General features: G+C 44.5%; 1 protein-coding gene across 1 annotated transcript in view; it reads left to right on the forward strand.

Annotated features, from left to right (window-relative positions):
- TPD52L1 (TPD52 like 1) overlaps nt 1–15,275 on the forward strand; it is a 120,234-nt gene that overhangs the window by 80,337 nt on the left and 24,622 nt on the right. The window contains exons 4-6 of the mRNA XM_083176680.1: nt 3,042–3,143; nt 8,600–8,614; nt 10,532–10,570. Of these exons, the coding sequence (XP_083032806.1) occupies nt 3,042–3,143; nt 8,600–8,614; nt 10,532–10,570 (156 nt within the window). The remainder of the gene's footprint in view (nt 1–3,041; nt 3,144–8,599; nt 8,615–10,531; nt 10,571–15,275) is intronic.

Genomic DNA, 15,275 nt, shown 5'->3' on the forward strand with positions numbered 1-15,275 from the left:
CATATAGACCTTTTTTCATATAGACCATTACAGCCTTCCTATGGTCTATGCAATATCAGCCTCGGTCAAAATGTTTTAATAATTACTAGCAACCTGCCCATGCTTTGCATGGGTCATAGTTTCCTCAGTTTGGAGTGTGTGTAAGGGCACCTGCAGTCCAGTGCGTTCCCCTGGAGCGCTCTCAGACTCTGCAATGTCCTGCAATGGTGTGAGCATCAGGCGCCATCCAGGGTTGTGCTGCGCTGTGAGCGTGTAGCTGGTCCCCCCCCAGTCAGGTCAGCAGTGTCTGCGTGAGTCCCCCAGGGCGTCCAGGTGCGGGAGTCATGAGAGAGGTGCAGCAATGTCCCCTGTAGTGCTGTAATCCTACGTCTGGTCGCTGGTCCCCTTCCCCACTCAAAGTTTTGTCTGGTCTCCTGAAGCTTGTGGCGCGGCCCCCGGGAATTTTCCTGTCAGCGTGTGGTGGTGGCCACAACACGCCGGTCAAAGGTGCCTGTAGGTGTTGCAAAGTATTTGTACAGGGAGAGGATAAGGTAGACCGGAACTTGCATTATGCGGCAGTGTATGACAAGATGGAGTTGTAACCTGCTTCAAAAATGCTCATTAAGCTCACTAACCATAGGGTTTAGGTCAATAGTAATGTTAAAATAAAAATGTTCTGACAGACATGACTTTGATTTATAAATAAGGATAAATATGACAATGATGCCAACTAGAGCAATTTTTGAATTTGTGTTGATCAAAACCAAGCATTACATTTCATAGCAGATTAGAAATGGACACCAACAATGGTCATATTAGGTCATATTAGTCTTAGCTGTAGTACTGCTAACCACCGCTTCTGTTGCTACTAAATGCACACAATTGAGCCTACACATAAAACACTCCTACAGTATATCAGGGCCTTGATTTCGGGTTTTGAAAGCCATGTTTTATGTAGCACCCATACGGTACTCTGACTGCTCCCTGGAATAGATTTCCATAATACATAATTTAGGTATAATTCATGTTTTAATTAATAAATAATAAAATAATAACATTTAAATAATGCAGTGATGTGTATATATTGATTTCCTACACATGGGCATATAGAGTCCCACCTTAAAAGCAGTAGCAAAAGTGTATGCGGTCATAGACTTGTAAAATGAAGATTAGAAACAAAGCTTTGCCACCATGTGGATGGGATACTGTGCTTGCTGCCAGTCGCACAGTATGCCCTATTTACTAAGGGGCTAATTCAGGTTGGATCGCTCAGAATAGCAAATGCCTCTGCCTTAGTTGTTCATACGTAGGGAGGTGGATGGCATTTCTGGAAATGGGGTCGTCACTAGTTTCCAGGAGTAGCCAGCCCAGGACTGCGCTGCAAGGCACAGATTCATTTGCAACACAAGCTGGGCTGTGACAGGCAGTCTGAGTAAGGTTAGACTTACTCAGGTTGCAAAAGCAGAGGGACATCGCGTACAAAGGTTGCAATGTTCCTTTTGTACTTGGATTGCATCGCAGTTCGATGAGATCGGAAATGCAGGCAGGAGATATGGTATGCACCTCCTCCTGCATTTGCAATGCCTAATGATCGTATAGGATAAGATACTGCAAGCAAAATGAGGCCATAAATTATGGGCCTGATCAAAGATGGTTGATAGTGCAATAGCGGTTGTGGAAATATGTACAGTCTTCCCTTCATATTCCAAAGTGCCATGAAGTGTTGGAGTGCTGAGATGCCCACTTTCAGGCTAAAGGGGTATACATACGGAGCAATTTTGTGTTCTTTTCTAAGCACTCTGACTAGATTGCTTAGAAAGTAAGCACAGATCGCTCCGTGTGTATACCCTGAGCGATTACGATGAGCGGTCCCCCAAGTCATTATCACCTGCTAACTTATGCTGGGTACACACCAGAACAATCTGGGCTCAATTTCCCCAATTTTGATGCGATTTTGACCGATTGTATGTAAAAAGAGCAGAATTGGGCATGTTTTCAATGTGCTTCCGATCCGATGCGCACCCACCCAGTCATTTGGTCGCTTTGATGATTTTACCTGCTGCACTAAAGATTCATCATCTACATTAGATTGGGTACAGATCATGAGCAGATCATGTGCTCCAATAGATCGTGCGACTATCGTACAATTTCAAGGAAATCATCGAACGATCATGGTCGTTCTGGTGTGTACCCTACATAAGTCAGTTCATGCAGTCAAAATCTAGTCAAATTTCTTAGCAAGAGACTACAAATCTCTGTTTGTACAGAAGGAGCAATAGTAATCGAGATCTCGAATTCTGAACCACTATCCTGCCCTTTTTCTTTTTTGCTTTAGCAAAATCACTTAGCACAAATCACTGCATGTGTATGTGTTCTCCATGGGCAATCTGGACACAGGGAAATGACCTACCCTAAATAGCTTAGCACACATCTCTAGGTGTGTATGCCCCTTAGTAGTCTGTGCAATTGTGATAGAGATTGTAAATACTCCAACATCAGGTGTACCATTGACATATGCAGTAGCCTAGGCTCTACTCCAGCTCCTCTCCTCAAATCATAATAAACATGGCCTCTGAAGCAGTGGATATATGATTGGGAATGCAGCAGTGTTCCCACACATGCCCGTGACCATCCCATAACAGGCCTATGAAATTGACCATTTATGCGCTCACTTTAGGTCACCTTCCAGAGTCTGGTCCTGAGAAATCCCTTCTCAAATGTTAGTAATGCTGTATGCAATTGCAAGTTTGGTAATGTGCATTAAGGGTTTTCCAGGACTCAACTATGGAAACATGGACTCTGAATTGCCCCTTTGTAACTATATTTACTGATAAGGCTATTGTTGCACGTTATACTTTGCAAACAGAAGCCAATGAATCAAGTCTATGGAGGAAAAGAGATTTGCTTCTCTGATGTCTAAAATCTTGTAATGGGTTTCGTATATACAGTTATAAATGCTTGTGTAGAAACATACTAATAAGTGGGAAGGTGGAATGTTATTCTGGATTTCTGTTTAGAGTGGCAGCTCTACTAAATCTGTACTAAAACTGTTTTATTTGTAGGTACAAGAAAACACAAGAAACACTAAGCCAAGCTGGAATAAAAGCCACTACTGCAATAACAAATGTGGGAAGTGCTATAGGCAAGAAGTTTGGAGATATGAGGTATTTATATTTCTTAAAAAAATAATTACAATTAAATATTGTCTATGAATCTGTTTTATGTATCTAGATTAATTTCAGAATTCATACTACACAGGCTCTTTTCTAGACACAATTGTAATGTTTTGGTTAACGTTTTCCAGCAAATACATAAGGAATAGCAGAAAAGTAGGAGGATGACAGAGTTACATGAGTTGCCCATCATTCTGCAGACACATTATATTATCTGTGAGCTGGAATGGTTAATATAAAAGCTGGTGGGTGAGAGCCATATAAAGCTATCCAAGGGTTCTACGCAAGAATGACATTTATACATACACTTTGCGGCGCCATATAAATAAACGTACTACTACTACATATAGTATATACAGAAACGTAGTGTAAATCAAGTATAAAGCTGTATTTGAGTACCAAGCGCTTTACCTCTTCCTCAGGGCACAGCTTAAACAACTTTATAAGAAGTAAATTACCCACATAAATACCCCCATGCTGCGCTGTTTGATCCCTGCCGGGCACCAGCGTCCAGGGAGCCGGAGGACGCCCGCGCCTGACTTTCTGTGAAGCGCATCCTGGAAGTCAGGGAGCGTTCATGCATTCCACCTGGTCCAGGACAGTGTTCCACCGGGTACCCGGCAGCGCCATCCCCCGGCAACCTTATTCACCGGCACCCTGGGGAAAGAAACTTAGCGCATAAGCATGTAACAATACCAAAGACAAGTGCATTGACATATTCAATATAAAAATAAAGAAACAAACAACATTAAAGACATAAACCATACTAACAAGAAAAATGAGAATTATTACAGTTATCCAGCAGAATTACATACAATACACCCATAGTGCCATTAGGGATAGTTAGAACATGCCAATAGATCCAGAGTGGGCAGTCTTAAATTAGACTCTTCCAATTAATTTTTTCGTTCAACCCACCCGGATTTGTAGTGCCCAGACGCACTATCCATTGTGATTATTTAATTAATTATCTCTTGGCATGGTCAACTCCCCCACATTGACACAGGGACCTGATCTATCATGTAGCACCGAAGTGATTCAAGTGGGTGTTTCATCTTTTTGAAATGGCGTGCGACTGGTTGGTCGGTTTCACGGCTACGTAGTGCAAGGATGATAGAGGACCGATGTCCGCCCATTCTCTCTTTAAATTTACAGGTGGTTTGGCCCACATAGTAGAGCCCACAGGGGCATACTACTATGTAGACCACAAATGTTTTGCAAGATATCATTAATTTACATTTAGCACATCCACTACATTTATAGCACCCAGGTGGCTTAAAGTAAGTATTGTAGTAAATGTAGTAGGTGCTATAAATGTAGTGGATGAGCTACATGTAAATTAATGATCACCTTGAAAGCGCTTGGCGCGCAAATACAGCTTTATACTTGATTTACGGGGAAAAATCTGGCGATGCACCATAGAAGCCTATGGGCTTCTACCGTGACCCACCACCACCCCGCATCGACCCACCGTCGCCCCGCATCGACCCACACCTCACCTGTGTCCGGGCAGCACAGAGCTGTGCTGCCCGGAACTCCTCCTTCCTGCACTATGATCCTCTTCCGGGTGCAGGGAGGAGAGCCAGACGCAGCAGCACCGGTTAAGGGAGGGAGGGGAGAGCCGCTGGGCCCCCATGGGATCCGCTGACTCTCACTGCTAAGGACAGTTCTTAACGCAAGAGCTGTCCTTTGCCATAATTATCGCATATGTTAGTGCATATGCGATGATTATGAATGCGACAGCCGGCGATAGGGGGCGGTAAGGGGGAGCGGATGTTAGAGCATCCCCCCTATGTCAGATGTAGATTTCCTTTCTGAGTACTGCTTACTATGTGAGTGGTTCAGTGTCTTCGTACGCACCTCTGCTACTCCCATAACATATAACATCTTTTTAGCCACTCCCATGTTACCTCAGAATCATTTCCAGTAATGCCCATAGGCGAATCTAGGGGGTGGTCCGGGGGTGCACAGGACCACCCATTAGCCCATTTTGTAGCTGAGGGATGGGGCTTTCCAACGAGCCCAGCCCCGTGTCTCTAGCCCCCTGGGAACCAGAGATACTGACAGGCAAAGCTGGAACATTTTCCCTATAGGATAACATGGGTCGTGCTAATTCTGACCCCCACCCAGTTCAACGGCTGCCAGTTCCCCCTTCAGCATCACTGAAGCTCGAGGTTGATCTCAGTCTAACCCAAATCGCTGTGCCTTCAATCTGATACCAGGCTGGATCCATATGGGTTAATTGGTTCCAGGGATATTGAGGTTAAACCGTTTTTTTTCCATTTCTTAAATGTAATTTTATGACTGTTTATGTTCTTTGAGGGCAGATTTCTCTGGAACCAAACAGCCCAGTTTCACGGGACCAAAATCATTCGAAGCCAACTCAAAAGTTCTTCAATATGATACTGGTCTCATGTAAATGGGTCAGTTGGTTCTGAAGCTATAGCTGGTTGGTTAAAGGGGGGTAGGGAGAGGGGAGTGGTTGTCTCTCCCCCTCACACCAGAAAATGCAGGGACTAGGCTGGTGTATAAGGGGTCAGCCTGGGAATGTCCCTGCATGATCCTGGGACCATATTCCCGGGTAAATCCCTGCATTTCCTGTTGTGAAAGGGGTATTATTTCAAACAGCCGTGACCTGCAGTGCTCTGAATACAGCCGGGCAGCCCCCTGCTCTCTGCCCAGCTGTCAATGACTGTCACCCCTGCAGCTTCCGTTCCAATTCTTCTCCCCGCTTTCACCTCCGCGCCCCCCCCCTTAATCATGTGGTGCCGGCGCCCGGCGTGCTCCCCCGACGTCACGCACAACAACAGCGAGCACAATATTTCAAATGTCCACTCGGCTAGAGGGAACACCAGGAGGGGAGTGGGAGCGTGCTCTGCGCTGCGCTCTGCTCCTCTCCCCATAGAAGCTGCTGCACCGCTCTCCATCTCTCCCTGCAGCAGCAGCGAAGGCTCATATAAAAATTTACAGTAAGTGGCACTTTTGGGGGCATTGCTTAAGGGACGCTACAAGTGGCAGTATTTGGGGGCATTACGCATAATGTGTGATTTAATGTGTAAGGGCTATTAAGGTGTGCAGCAACATGTGTAAGGGGCATTATGTGTGCAGCATCATGTGTAAGGGACATTATGTGTGCAGCATCATGTGTAATGGGTACTATGGTGCGCGGCATCATGTGTAATGGGTACTATGGTGCGTGGCATTATGTGTAATGGGTATTATGGTGTGCGGCATCATGTGTAATGGGTACTATGGTGTGCGGCATCATGTGTAATGGGTACTATGGTGTGCGGCATCATGTGTAATGAGTACTATGGTGTGCGGCATCATGTGTAATGGGTACTATGGTGCGCGGCATCATGTGTAATGGGTACTATGGTGCATGGCATCATGTGTAATGGGTACTATGGTGTGCGGCATCATGTGTAATGGGTACTATGGTGTGCGGCATCATGTGTAATGGGTACTATGGTGTGCGGCATTATGTGTAATGGGTACTATGGTGCCATCCAGCAAGAACCCCCTAGCAATGAGCACGAAGGTAAGCAGCACTTATGTGGCAAATATGTAATGGGCATTACGGTGTATGGTCTAAAGTGTAATACCACACCCCTTTTTGTGATGCCACGCCTCCTTCCCATGAGGCCACGCCCCATTTTTGGCGCGCGGCTACGCCGCGCAAAGGTTCCCCTGCTTTTGTGTCTAGATCTGGGACCACCCAATACCATAATTCTAGATTCGCCTATGGTAATGCCCATTACATTTCTGCTACCATGTATCCAAAATGTTATTAGGTCCTTTCACGATTTTTGAGCCTATTTTGGCTTCCACAACAACGGTATGATCTGAACACATGCACAATCCTTTGATAATTGAAGTGATAGTGAATTTTAACATCAACGATCAACTCTGAATAACCCCCATAGTAATTTGATTTAATGAAGCAATTAGTTTCAAGGCAAACTCTGCTTATTTTGCCTTTAAACTAGTTGCTGCTTTAAATCACACTGGCTCCCGTAAACGGCAGGCGCTACAGTAGGTCTTCAATCAGATTTTAGAAAAGTCAGTTTGTTGTAAAAGCCATTATAAATCTAATTTAACCATACAATTGTAAGGCAGAATGTACCCCTTCTGAAGATATTATAGCTTTTTCACTTTTATTTACTATATACAGGTTGAGTATCCCTGATCTGAAATGCTCAGGACCAGGAGCATTTAGGATAAGGGATTTTTTCGGATTTTGGAATTTTCTTTTTCCATACTTACCTGGTCTCATGGTGGTGCCCCGATGGTCCCCCTGCGTCCTTCAGGATCATCTTCAGCGGCATCTCTGGTCCCAGGGGTGCATTTTGCGAGCACGCCAGTGACTTCACCGGCGTGCCGGTGCTGGGGACTTCACCAGCGTGCCCGCGCATTCGTGCAGTGCACGCCTGGGACCGGAGGCCACTGTGGACATCGGCAGACACGTAAAAAAAAACCCATGTCAACCTCGCGACCTGTCAACCCAAAGTCATGTTGATAGTTCCACCTGTACATTCTATATGTCGGTATTTTGACCTTGTTGGGATTTTAAATGTCGGGATTTTGTCCTTGTCGGTATTATGAACCATGCGAGATTTTGACTGCATCCTGTTTCTCCTATGCCGGTGTGTTCATAATGAGTCATGTGACACAGGGATATCACTTCCCCTTGCATAATAATCTATTTTTTCAGCATATGCTGCATATATGTGATATGCATTTAAAATGTTTAATACAGTAAGTACATTAGAATATTGAACTGTTCAGTAATATAAAACCATATTCAGTGGTTGCAGTGGGCAATTATGTGGCAAAGCTGAGAATGCAAATGAATATAATTTGACAGTGACAATTAAGGCAGTAGGACAAGTGGCGGCATGACATAACGCTATATACTTGCCCCCTTCCAACACTCATGCATACGGCTCCAGTATTTTAAAGCAGAAAACTTGCACCAGCAATATACTGTAACATTAAACTTACCCAATCTGTAATTGCCACCCATATGAGCACAACATGCTGTGAAAGCCATTGGCAGTCCTGCATATTGCATGGATTCACTATTTATACCTACTGAGGCTTTACACTTGTTTAACGATTTGTGTCATGATTTCCAGAGTTTTTATTTTTCCAAAGTATTTCTTAAATATTTTTTCAACAAAAGTTGTGGCCTTAATTGAAAACGCCAGAAAGCTCACTCAGGCTGTAAGTTCTCTGCAGACTGGGGAGTCTAAGGGGGTATCCAATTAGAATGAAGTTTTCCATTAGCTATCTGGCTGTACATGATGGCATAATTCAATCACTGCATAGCTGAAGAATTAAGTGTAATAGTGCCTGAAGGCTATACAGTATGTGTACATCAAGAAAAGTGGATTTTTCCTCATTGTTTCATAACTCTTGTAATGCTTTTATTTCCTCTGCCGCAGATCACATTCTATTAGGTAAGTAATGGTTACTTTAATTCACAATACAAAATCCATGTGACCAGTCCAGAGAGAATCCTAGACTACACTAAGATTTGTAAGCCTGTCCCCTGCCCCAGACAGCATCTCCGATCTTCCATACAAAAATAATTAGGTGAACTGTATATCACACTTTTTCAGATAACGTACATTATGATGTGTGAAAATGCACAATGGACAATAATGTATGGAAAACCTCTTTCAATGCAAGTGTATTCCTTATATAGTGATGGTTAGTGTTTTACATAGCACATCAGAATTATGTACTGATGATTAATAATAAAGCACTGAAATATTTTCTAAATTAAGAATAATCTTGCCATCAGGGGTTTTTAACTATGGACCCATTAATCAGTCTGGCTTAGTAATATTCATCTCCATTTGCAAACTCAAGTTATTGTCACACAGGGCTTCTAAACGGATCCGATATGTAATGCCGGCGGTCGGAATCCCGACCGCCGAAATCCCGACATGGGGGGGGACGTGGAGCACCCCCCCTTGCGGGCTCGCTGCGCTCACCACGCAGTGGGCCCGGTGCCTCGCTACACTCGGCACGCTATTTTATTCTCCCTCTATGGGTGTCGTGGACACCCACGGAGGGAGAAAGTTTTGGGATTTCGGCGGTCGGGATTCCGACCGCCGGGATCCCGACCGCCGGCAAATTGACTGCATCCCTTCTAAACACTAGCAATGCAGAGGTGGACAACAAACTTGTGAGAGTAAGGTGGCCATACACCTACAGATTTATCTTCAGATCTGGCTGGTTGGAACAAAATCCTGGTAATGGATGAGAGCAAATGACAGTGGACCATTTGCTTTGAATTGCTGGAAAACTGCCGAAAACTGTCATTCAGATATTACCAGGTTTTTGTTCCAACCAGCCCAATCTGACAATCGATCTGTAGATGTACAGTATGGCCACCTTAATTCAGACTCTCCATAGGTTACCATGGGGAAGAAATGCAAGTGTGGGATCACTTTATATGTGCACTTGCCTACTTTTGCACCTCCTTTCTAGGAAATACTGGAACAGAGATCCATGTGGCTAGTGTGGGACTTTGGAGCATTTGCCAAAAGCGCTTTCCTACTGTACCTCTCCAATCAGTTTATTTGATCTGTTTCCAATTTGTACAGCACAACAGAATTTTCTATGCTATATGAGATAAATAAATAAGCACCTGCATCCTTGATACAATTACAGTATTCCACACCTAGTAATCATTAATAATATTACATACAGTAAGACATAAATAATCGCTGCTTTTTCAACCTCTGCCTACATGTTAGTACACAATAATAATTAGGATAATGACTGGAGAAAGAAGTCCTGTCTTGTACCGGGTGGTGCTGTAACTGAGTATTGTGTTGTACATGACATTAATGTCACCTGATCAGTCACAGCCTTTAAAATTAATACCATGTGTACAGATTAACCCCTTCAGTGGCAATCCTGAGAATTTTCCAGGCTGTGCCTCAGTGCCCAGTCTGGCAAGCCCGGAAATTTCTCGGGATTGCCACTGCTTACAGCAGGCTCCCTCCTCCTCCCCCTTCCCTCCGGGTTTTGTATGAAGTCCCCGGCGCCGGATTATGACAAGCCAGCTGCCAGGGACGCAGGTCCAGGCAGCCACTGATTGACAGTGCAGCAGCGCTGCCCGGACCCAGGGAAAAAGTGGTGGGTTTCTTTTAAGGGAGCGTTCCCCATAAAAAACTTGCCCAGTGGGGAACGCTCCCCCCAAAAAACAACCTACCACTGAAGGGGTTAATTGGACGTATCTGTCTGCTTGCTGTGTGCATAATGTAAATTGACACTGATGTGGCGACAGGCTAAATGTATTCTGAAAATGTACATGCAGTGTATAATTTGTTGTTTTCTCCCAAAATGCTCTCACATGGCAGCTATTCTATCCGCCATTCTATGAGTATGCCAGCCATGAGGTAACTACACTAATCTTAAATGTGTTATTGCTATGTGAATGTATCTGTTTCACAGTGTTCCCATTCCAATGTGAATAAGCCATAATGCAAAATATCACCTCAGTCTCCTCTCATTTACATACTGCTATATATAATGTTTTAATTTACAATATTTTAGCACCGAAATCAACTCATCTCATAAAACACGAGCTTCCGGTCTGATTTGAGGCATTAGCTACTTATGTGTTCTGTTGTTCAGGTAATATCTAAGCACACACAATCCTAAAACAGAATCAAAGTGTCTCATTCAGCATCACTTCCCCAAAAATGGGATTATTACCTTGCTCCAGTGATCACAAAATACATGCTAATAACCCCAATCACCTCCACAGTGTTGGACAACATAATTGTGATGTGTGAGTTTCCTTTCTTGTGGTAACCTGAAAATAAGATCATTCAATTTATATTTAGCAATGATAAAACCTGTACAGACAGCGTTGCTGTTGCTAAGTGTCTGAATGTATGATTACGTCAGATGTGATGTACAACTTATGCACATAAGTGCCGATGCAATGTCTTATGTTTTTGATGATGTGAATCCTTTTGAACTGAATACATTTGTGAATACTTCATTATATGTTTGCACTGATCTGACTTGTCTTTAGGAGGATATGTACCATATTTATCAGAAGGATTTATTCTAGTTTTCATTTTCTGTTGTCATTAGTTACATTGGGCCTGATGCACAGATGGACACAACTCCCATGTATCTTTGGCAGTAGCAATGTGAAAATATGCTGATGCAGCAGGAGGCATGCTGTGTGATTTGCTGTTGAGATGGCCTGAGCATACTCAAGTTGGGTGGCGCAGCTCTATAGCCCATGTCATGAATCTGCATGGGAAGACCTTGGACTCTGCGCTCCCTCAATGCAATATGCACCATTTTTCAGGAGCACTGACCATCTCTGCCCCTAAACGGTCACAACCTGTCCGTTGTGGCCATTTGGCTGTAGCCTGAGTGATAGGTTGTGGGAATTACTTATGGCCATAACCTGTCAATCAGGCTGCAGTTTTGAGGAACTACGCAAGATTTAGCAGTAGAAGACTGGTGCTTCATGAGTACAGATCTACTAACCTAGGAGTAGTACACAACAATCAGGTTTACGTGCAGTAGTAGTCTGATTCAGGCCAGGGCCGTCTTAACAGCAGTGTGGGCCCCTGGGCAAAGCAATGCACTGGGGCCCTTAGCACACCTCACCCCTAGGAGGTGGGTATCAGCAGCATCTTTGATGTCCCACAGGTGGCAGGGGGTGCTCTATCTTCCATTCAACATATAGGACCTGGAGCACTAACTTCTGCTAATTACTCCTTCACTGCACAGGTGGTGGGAGGGTGAACACTAACGTGTGGAAGGGGGCACTGAGCTGAATGAAGGGTCCCTTGTAAATGACTTCCAGGGAGGTAGGGGGTGTTTTATAAGCAGGGGAGGGTTGGATAATGGAGTGGGCTTAATATTCGTCATTTTCGGGTGGAAGGGCAGCTTGTTTGACTACAGATATCGCCATTATCTGGAAATCGATTTCTTAAGCCTTCAATAGTATAAAAACCTAGAGTCCCAACTTTCAGGAGGTGCTGGGGACCTGGGGATCAGAGATCAGGAGCCAGAGCAATCCATTGACAAAAATATAAAACTGTACACCAGACGTTTGGAGCTGGAGCAGGGACCGGCTGCTGGAAGGCTGATATCTCTGGTTCTCGGCAGGATAGAGACAAGCTGCTAGTGTCAACAGAAAGAGGAGAGTTCCAGCTTTTGGAATATACTCTCAAAATAACTCTAAGTTAGAGAGAACCTGAGAAATATGACTGGGAATTGCAAATAACAGGTCGTATGTGGACTGCTGCTTTGAAGTTGGATATCTCCAGTTCCCCAAGGCCGATTTTCAAAATTCTGGTATCCCTGGAAAAAGAGGATCCTCAGCTATCAGCATAGGTCTCTTATACACGTGGGGCCCCTGGGCAAGTGCCCATGAAGCCCATATGAAAAGACGGCCCTGATTCAGGCATGTGGACATGAGATATTACACAATTTATCATTCAGCCTAACATGGAGTATTACCTGTATAATTGAAAACAACTATACGATGCTACCATTTCAAATGCAGTATATTGTAGAATAATAGCTTAATTTACCAAGTAATCCATTTTGAACAAAACATTTCCCAGGCATAGGGTAGAACTGCAAAATTTTTTTTTTTTTTTAAGTAAATGATTTAAACATGTGTTTTGGTACTCATGAAAAGGATGTTGTTTCAAAGGGTCATTAACAATTCACATAATATTTGTGAAAAACAGCAGGAGTTTAAATACACTGTCGAAATCAACAACAGACGAATGTAAACACCTCGTACACACTGGATGATTCTGGCGGGTGTACGATGTAGCACATACACACTGGACGATATCGTTCAGTGACATCACCCGGAACCCCGTCAGACATACTATTGCATGCACACCCCAAATACTGGTACAGGTGTGGGTTGTACCTGCCCATTTTGTGGCTGCTTCCTACTGGAGGGGGCATGGAGGAGGTGGCCACACAATGCCCACATTAACAGCATTGTAAAGGTGCAAATCATGTCATTAGATCTCCCTCTTCTTCCGTCTGAGCGACAGTATTGGGGGTCCAGGGGAAATGGGGATTGCAGGAGCCGTCTGTCCATTCAGAGAGAATAGACAAGAATGGTTTAGATATCGGTACATAAGAAGGACATACAGTAGAAGAACTTAAATAGTTTGATAGACAAGCTGCCTTAGTACTAGCCAGACTTAAAATTATGCTGAAATGTCTAAGACGCTAGAGTTTGTTATCAAAAAGCACTTAGAGGCAGTTGGATGTCCACAGATATAATGGAAAAACAAACATATGTTTGACAGGGATACGGTCACTAGGTCTACAAGCATTAGGCCGACAAGCATTAGGTGGACACCAATAGATCTGAAGGTCGCCATGGGTTACGTCTACAGGCTCATTAGGTCAACGCAAGCATTAGGTCGACAGTCAAAAGGTCAACATGGGGTTTTTCACTTTTGTTTTTGAGCCGACATGTACTGACGGGCAGTATTTCATGCCCTACCATCCACTAGGGGGTGGTGGGAGAATAAAATAGTAAGCTCGAAGCATGGCTAGCACAGAGAGCGATGCGTGGGGACGCAATGCTACAGATGGAGCGGGAGACATCTTTGCAGGGGATGGCGAAAGAGTCGCCATCCACCATCCCCCGCCAGCTGCCGTAAGGGGACACGTGCACACAAGATGCGTGCGCGTCCCCTTACAACAGGGCACCCCCCGGGTCCCCGCAGCCTCACCGTCGGTCGCCCCGGGTCCTCGCCGCCTTGCCGCATCCCCCCTAATCCTGTCCATCTCCCTGAAGTGGAGACGGACAGGGTTCCCGTCCCCCCGCCGACAGGAAACTGGGACGCACGTGCGTGTGATATGCACGCACGTCCCAGTCTCTATCACCGGCGCTCGCCAGTGCAAGGGATCTGGCGAGTGCCGGCAAAAGATGTCTCCTGCTCCATCTGTATGTTTCAGTGTCCATGGCGACTGTGTCAAAATACAGGACAAAAAAAGTAAAAACCCCTGTCGCCCTTTTGACTGTCGACCTTCCCCATGTCAACCTAATGCTTGTGTCGACCTAACCCATGACGACCCTCACTCATGTTGACCTAATGCTTGTCAACTTAGTTGTTGTCTATCCAATGATGAATACCAGATTGACAAACTTGAGATACCCAGGACTTATAGGTGACAAGGGAACAGGCGCACTACTCATGAAGCTATATACAGAATGACCTATCACCATAGAAATGGATGCTTCACTTTGAGGATTAGACTGTAGCATGCATAACTGAGGATATACTGCATGTGACAGTAATGGCAGAATCAATGATTTCCACATTATATATGTGCTGACGGGCCCTAACAGGGTCAGTCCTTCAGCAGAAACGGGATGAGAATTTTTTTCTTTGGCTTTCTAAATAAAAATAATTGCAGAGTACAACTTACAATTACAAACATTAAATTATCCTTTGGGCTCAAGTTGTTACAAATGATTGTTCTCATCTTGACATGAAGTAATTCTCAAACACAAAATACTCAACACTTATACGGACACGGCAGTATTCAACGCAGCCACAGAAAGGGTTTGTGCGGCGAGGATGTTTTTTTTTTCAGGCAAGTATCACCGAAAGCAAGCCATCCTCCCCAGCCGGTCACCGTATTCAACATTCTGGGGAAATCCTCGCCATTAGGGGACGATGAGGATTCCCTTAAACAGCGTTTTAGTGGGCACACTCGCCGTCATAGGTGCCGATTTATGTTTTTGCTGGTGGGTGCTCAAGCCAAAATTTAGAGGAGTGACTTCATGGGGAAGGGGTGTGGCCACAAAATAATACCAATTTATATTATGGAGCACAGCTGTCTCCAATATTCAAATTACGGCAACAGAGTTCCACATACATAAATGCCCCCACAGTGCAGGTACATAAATTCCCCCTCAGTGCAGGTACATAAATGCCCCTACAGTGCAGGTACATAAATGCCCCCACAGTGCAGGTACATAAATGCCCCCACAGTGCAGGTACATAAATGCCCTCACAGTGCAGGTACATAAATGCCCCCACAGTGCAGGTACATAAATGCCCCCACAGTGCAGGTACATAAATT

Source organism: Crinia signifera, chromosome 3 (genome assembly GCF_055691185.1).
Source record: "Crinia signifera chromosome 3, ASM5569118v1, whole genome shotgun sequence".
In the NCBI taxonomy this organism is placed as follows: domain Eukaryota; kingdom Metazoa; phylum Chordata; class Amphibia; order Anura; family Myobatrachidae; genus Crinia; species Crinia signifera.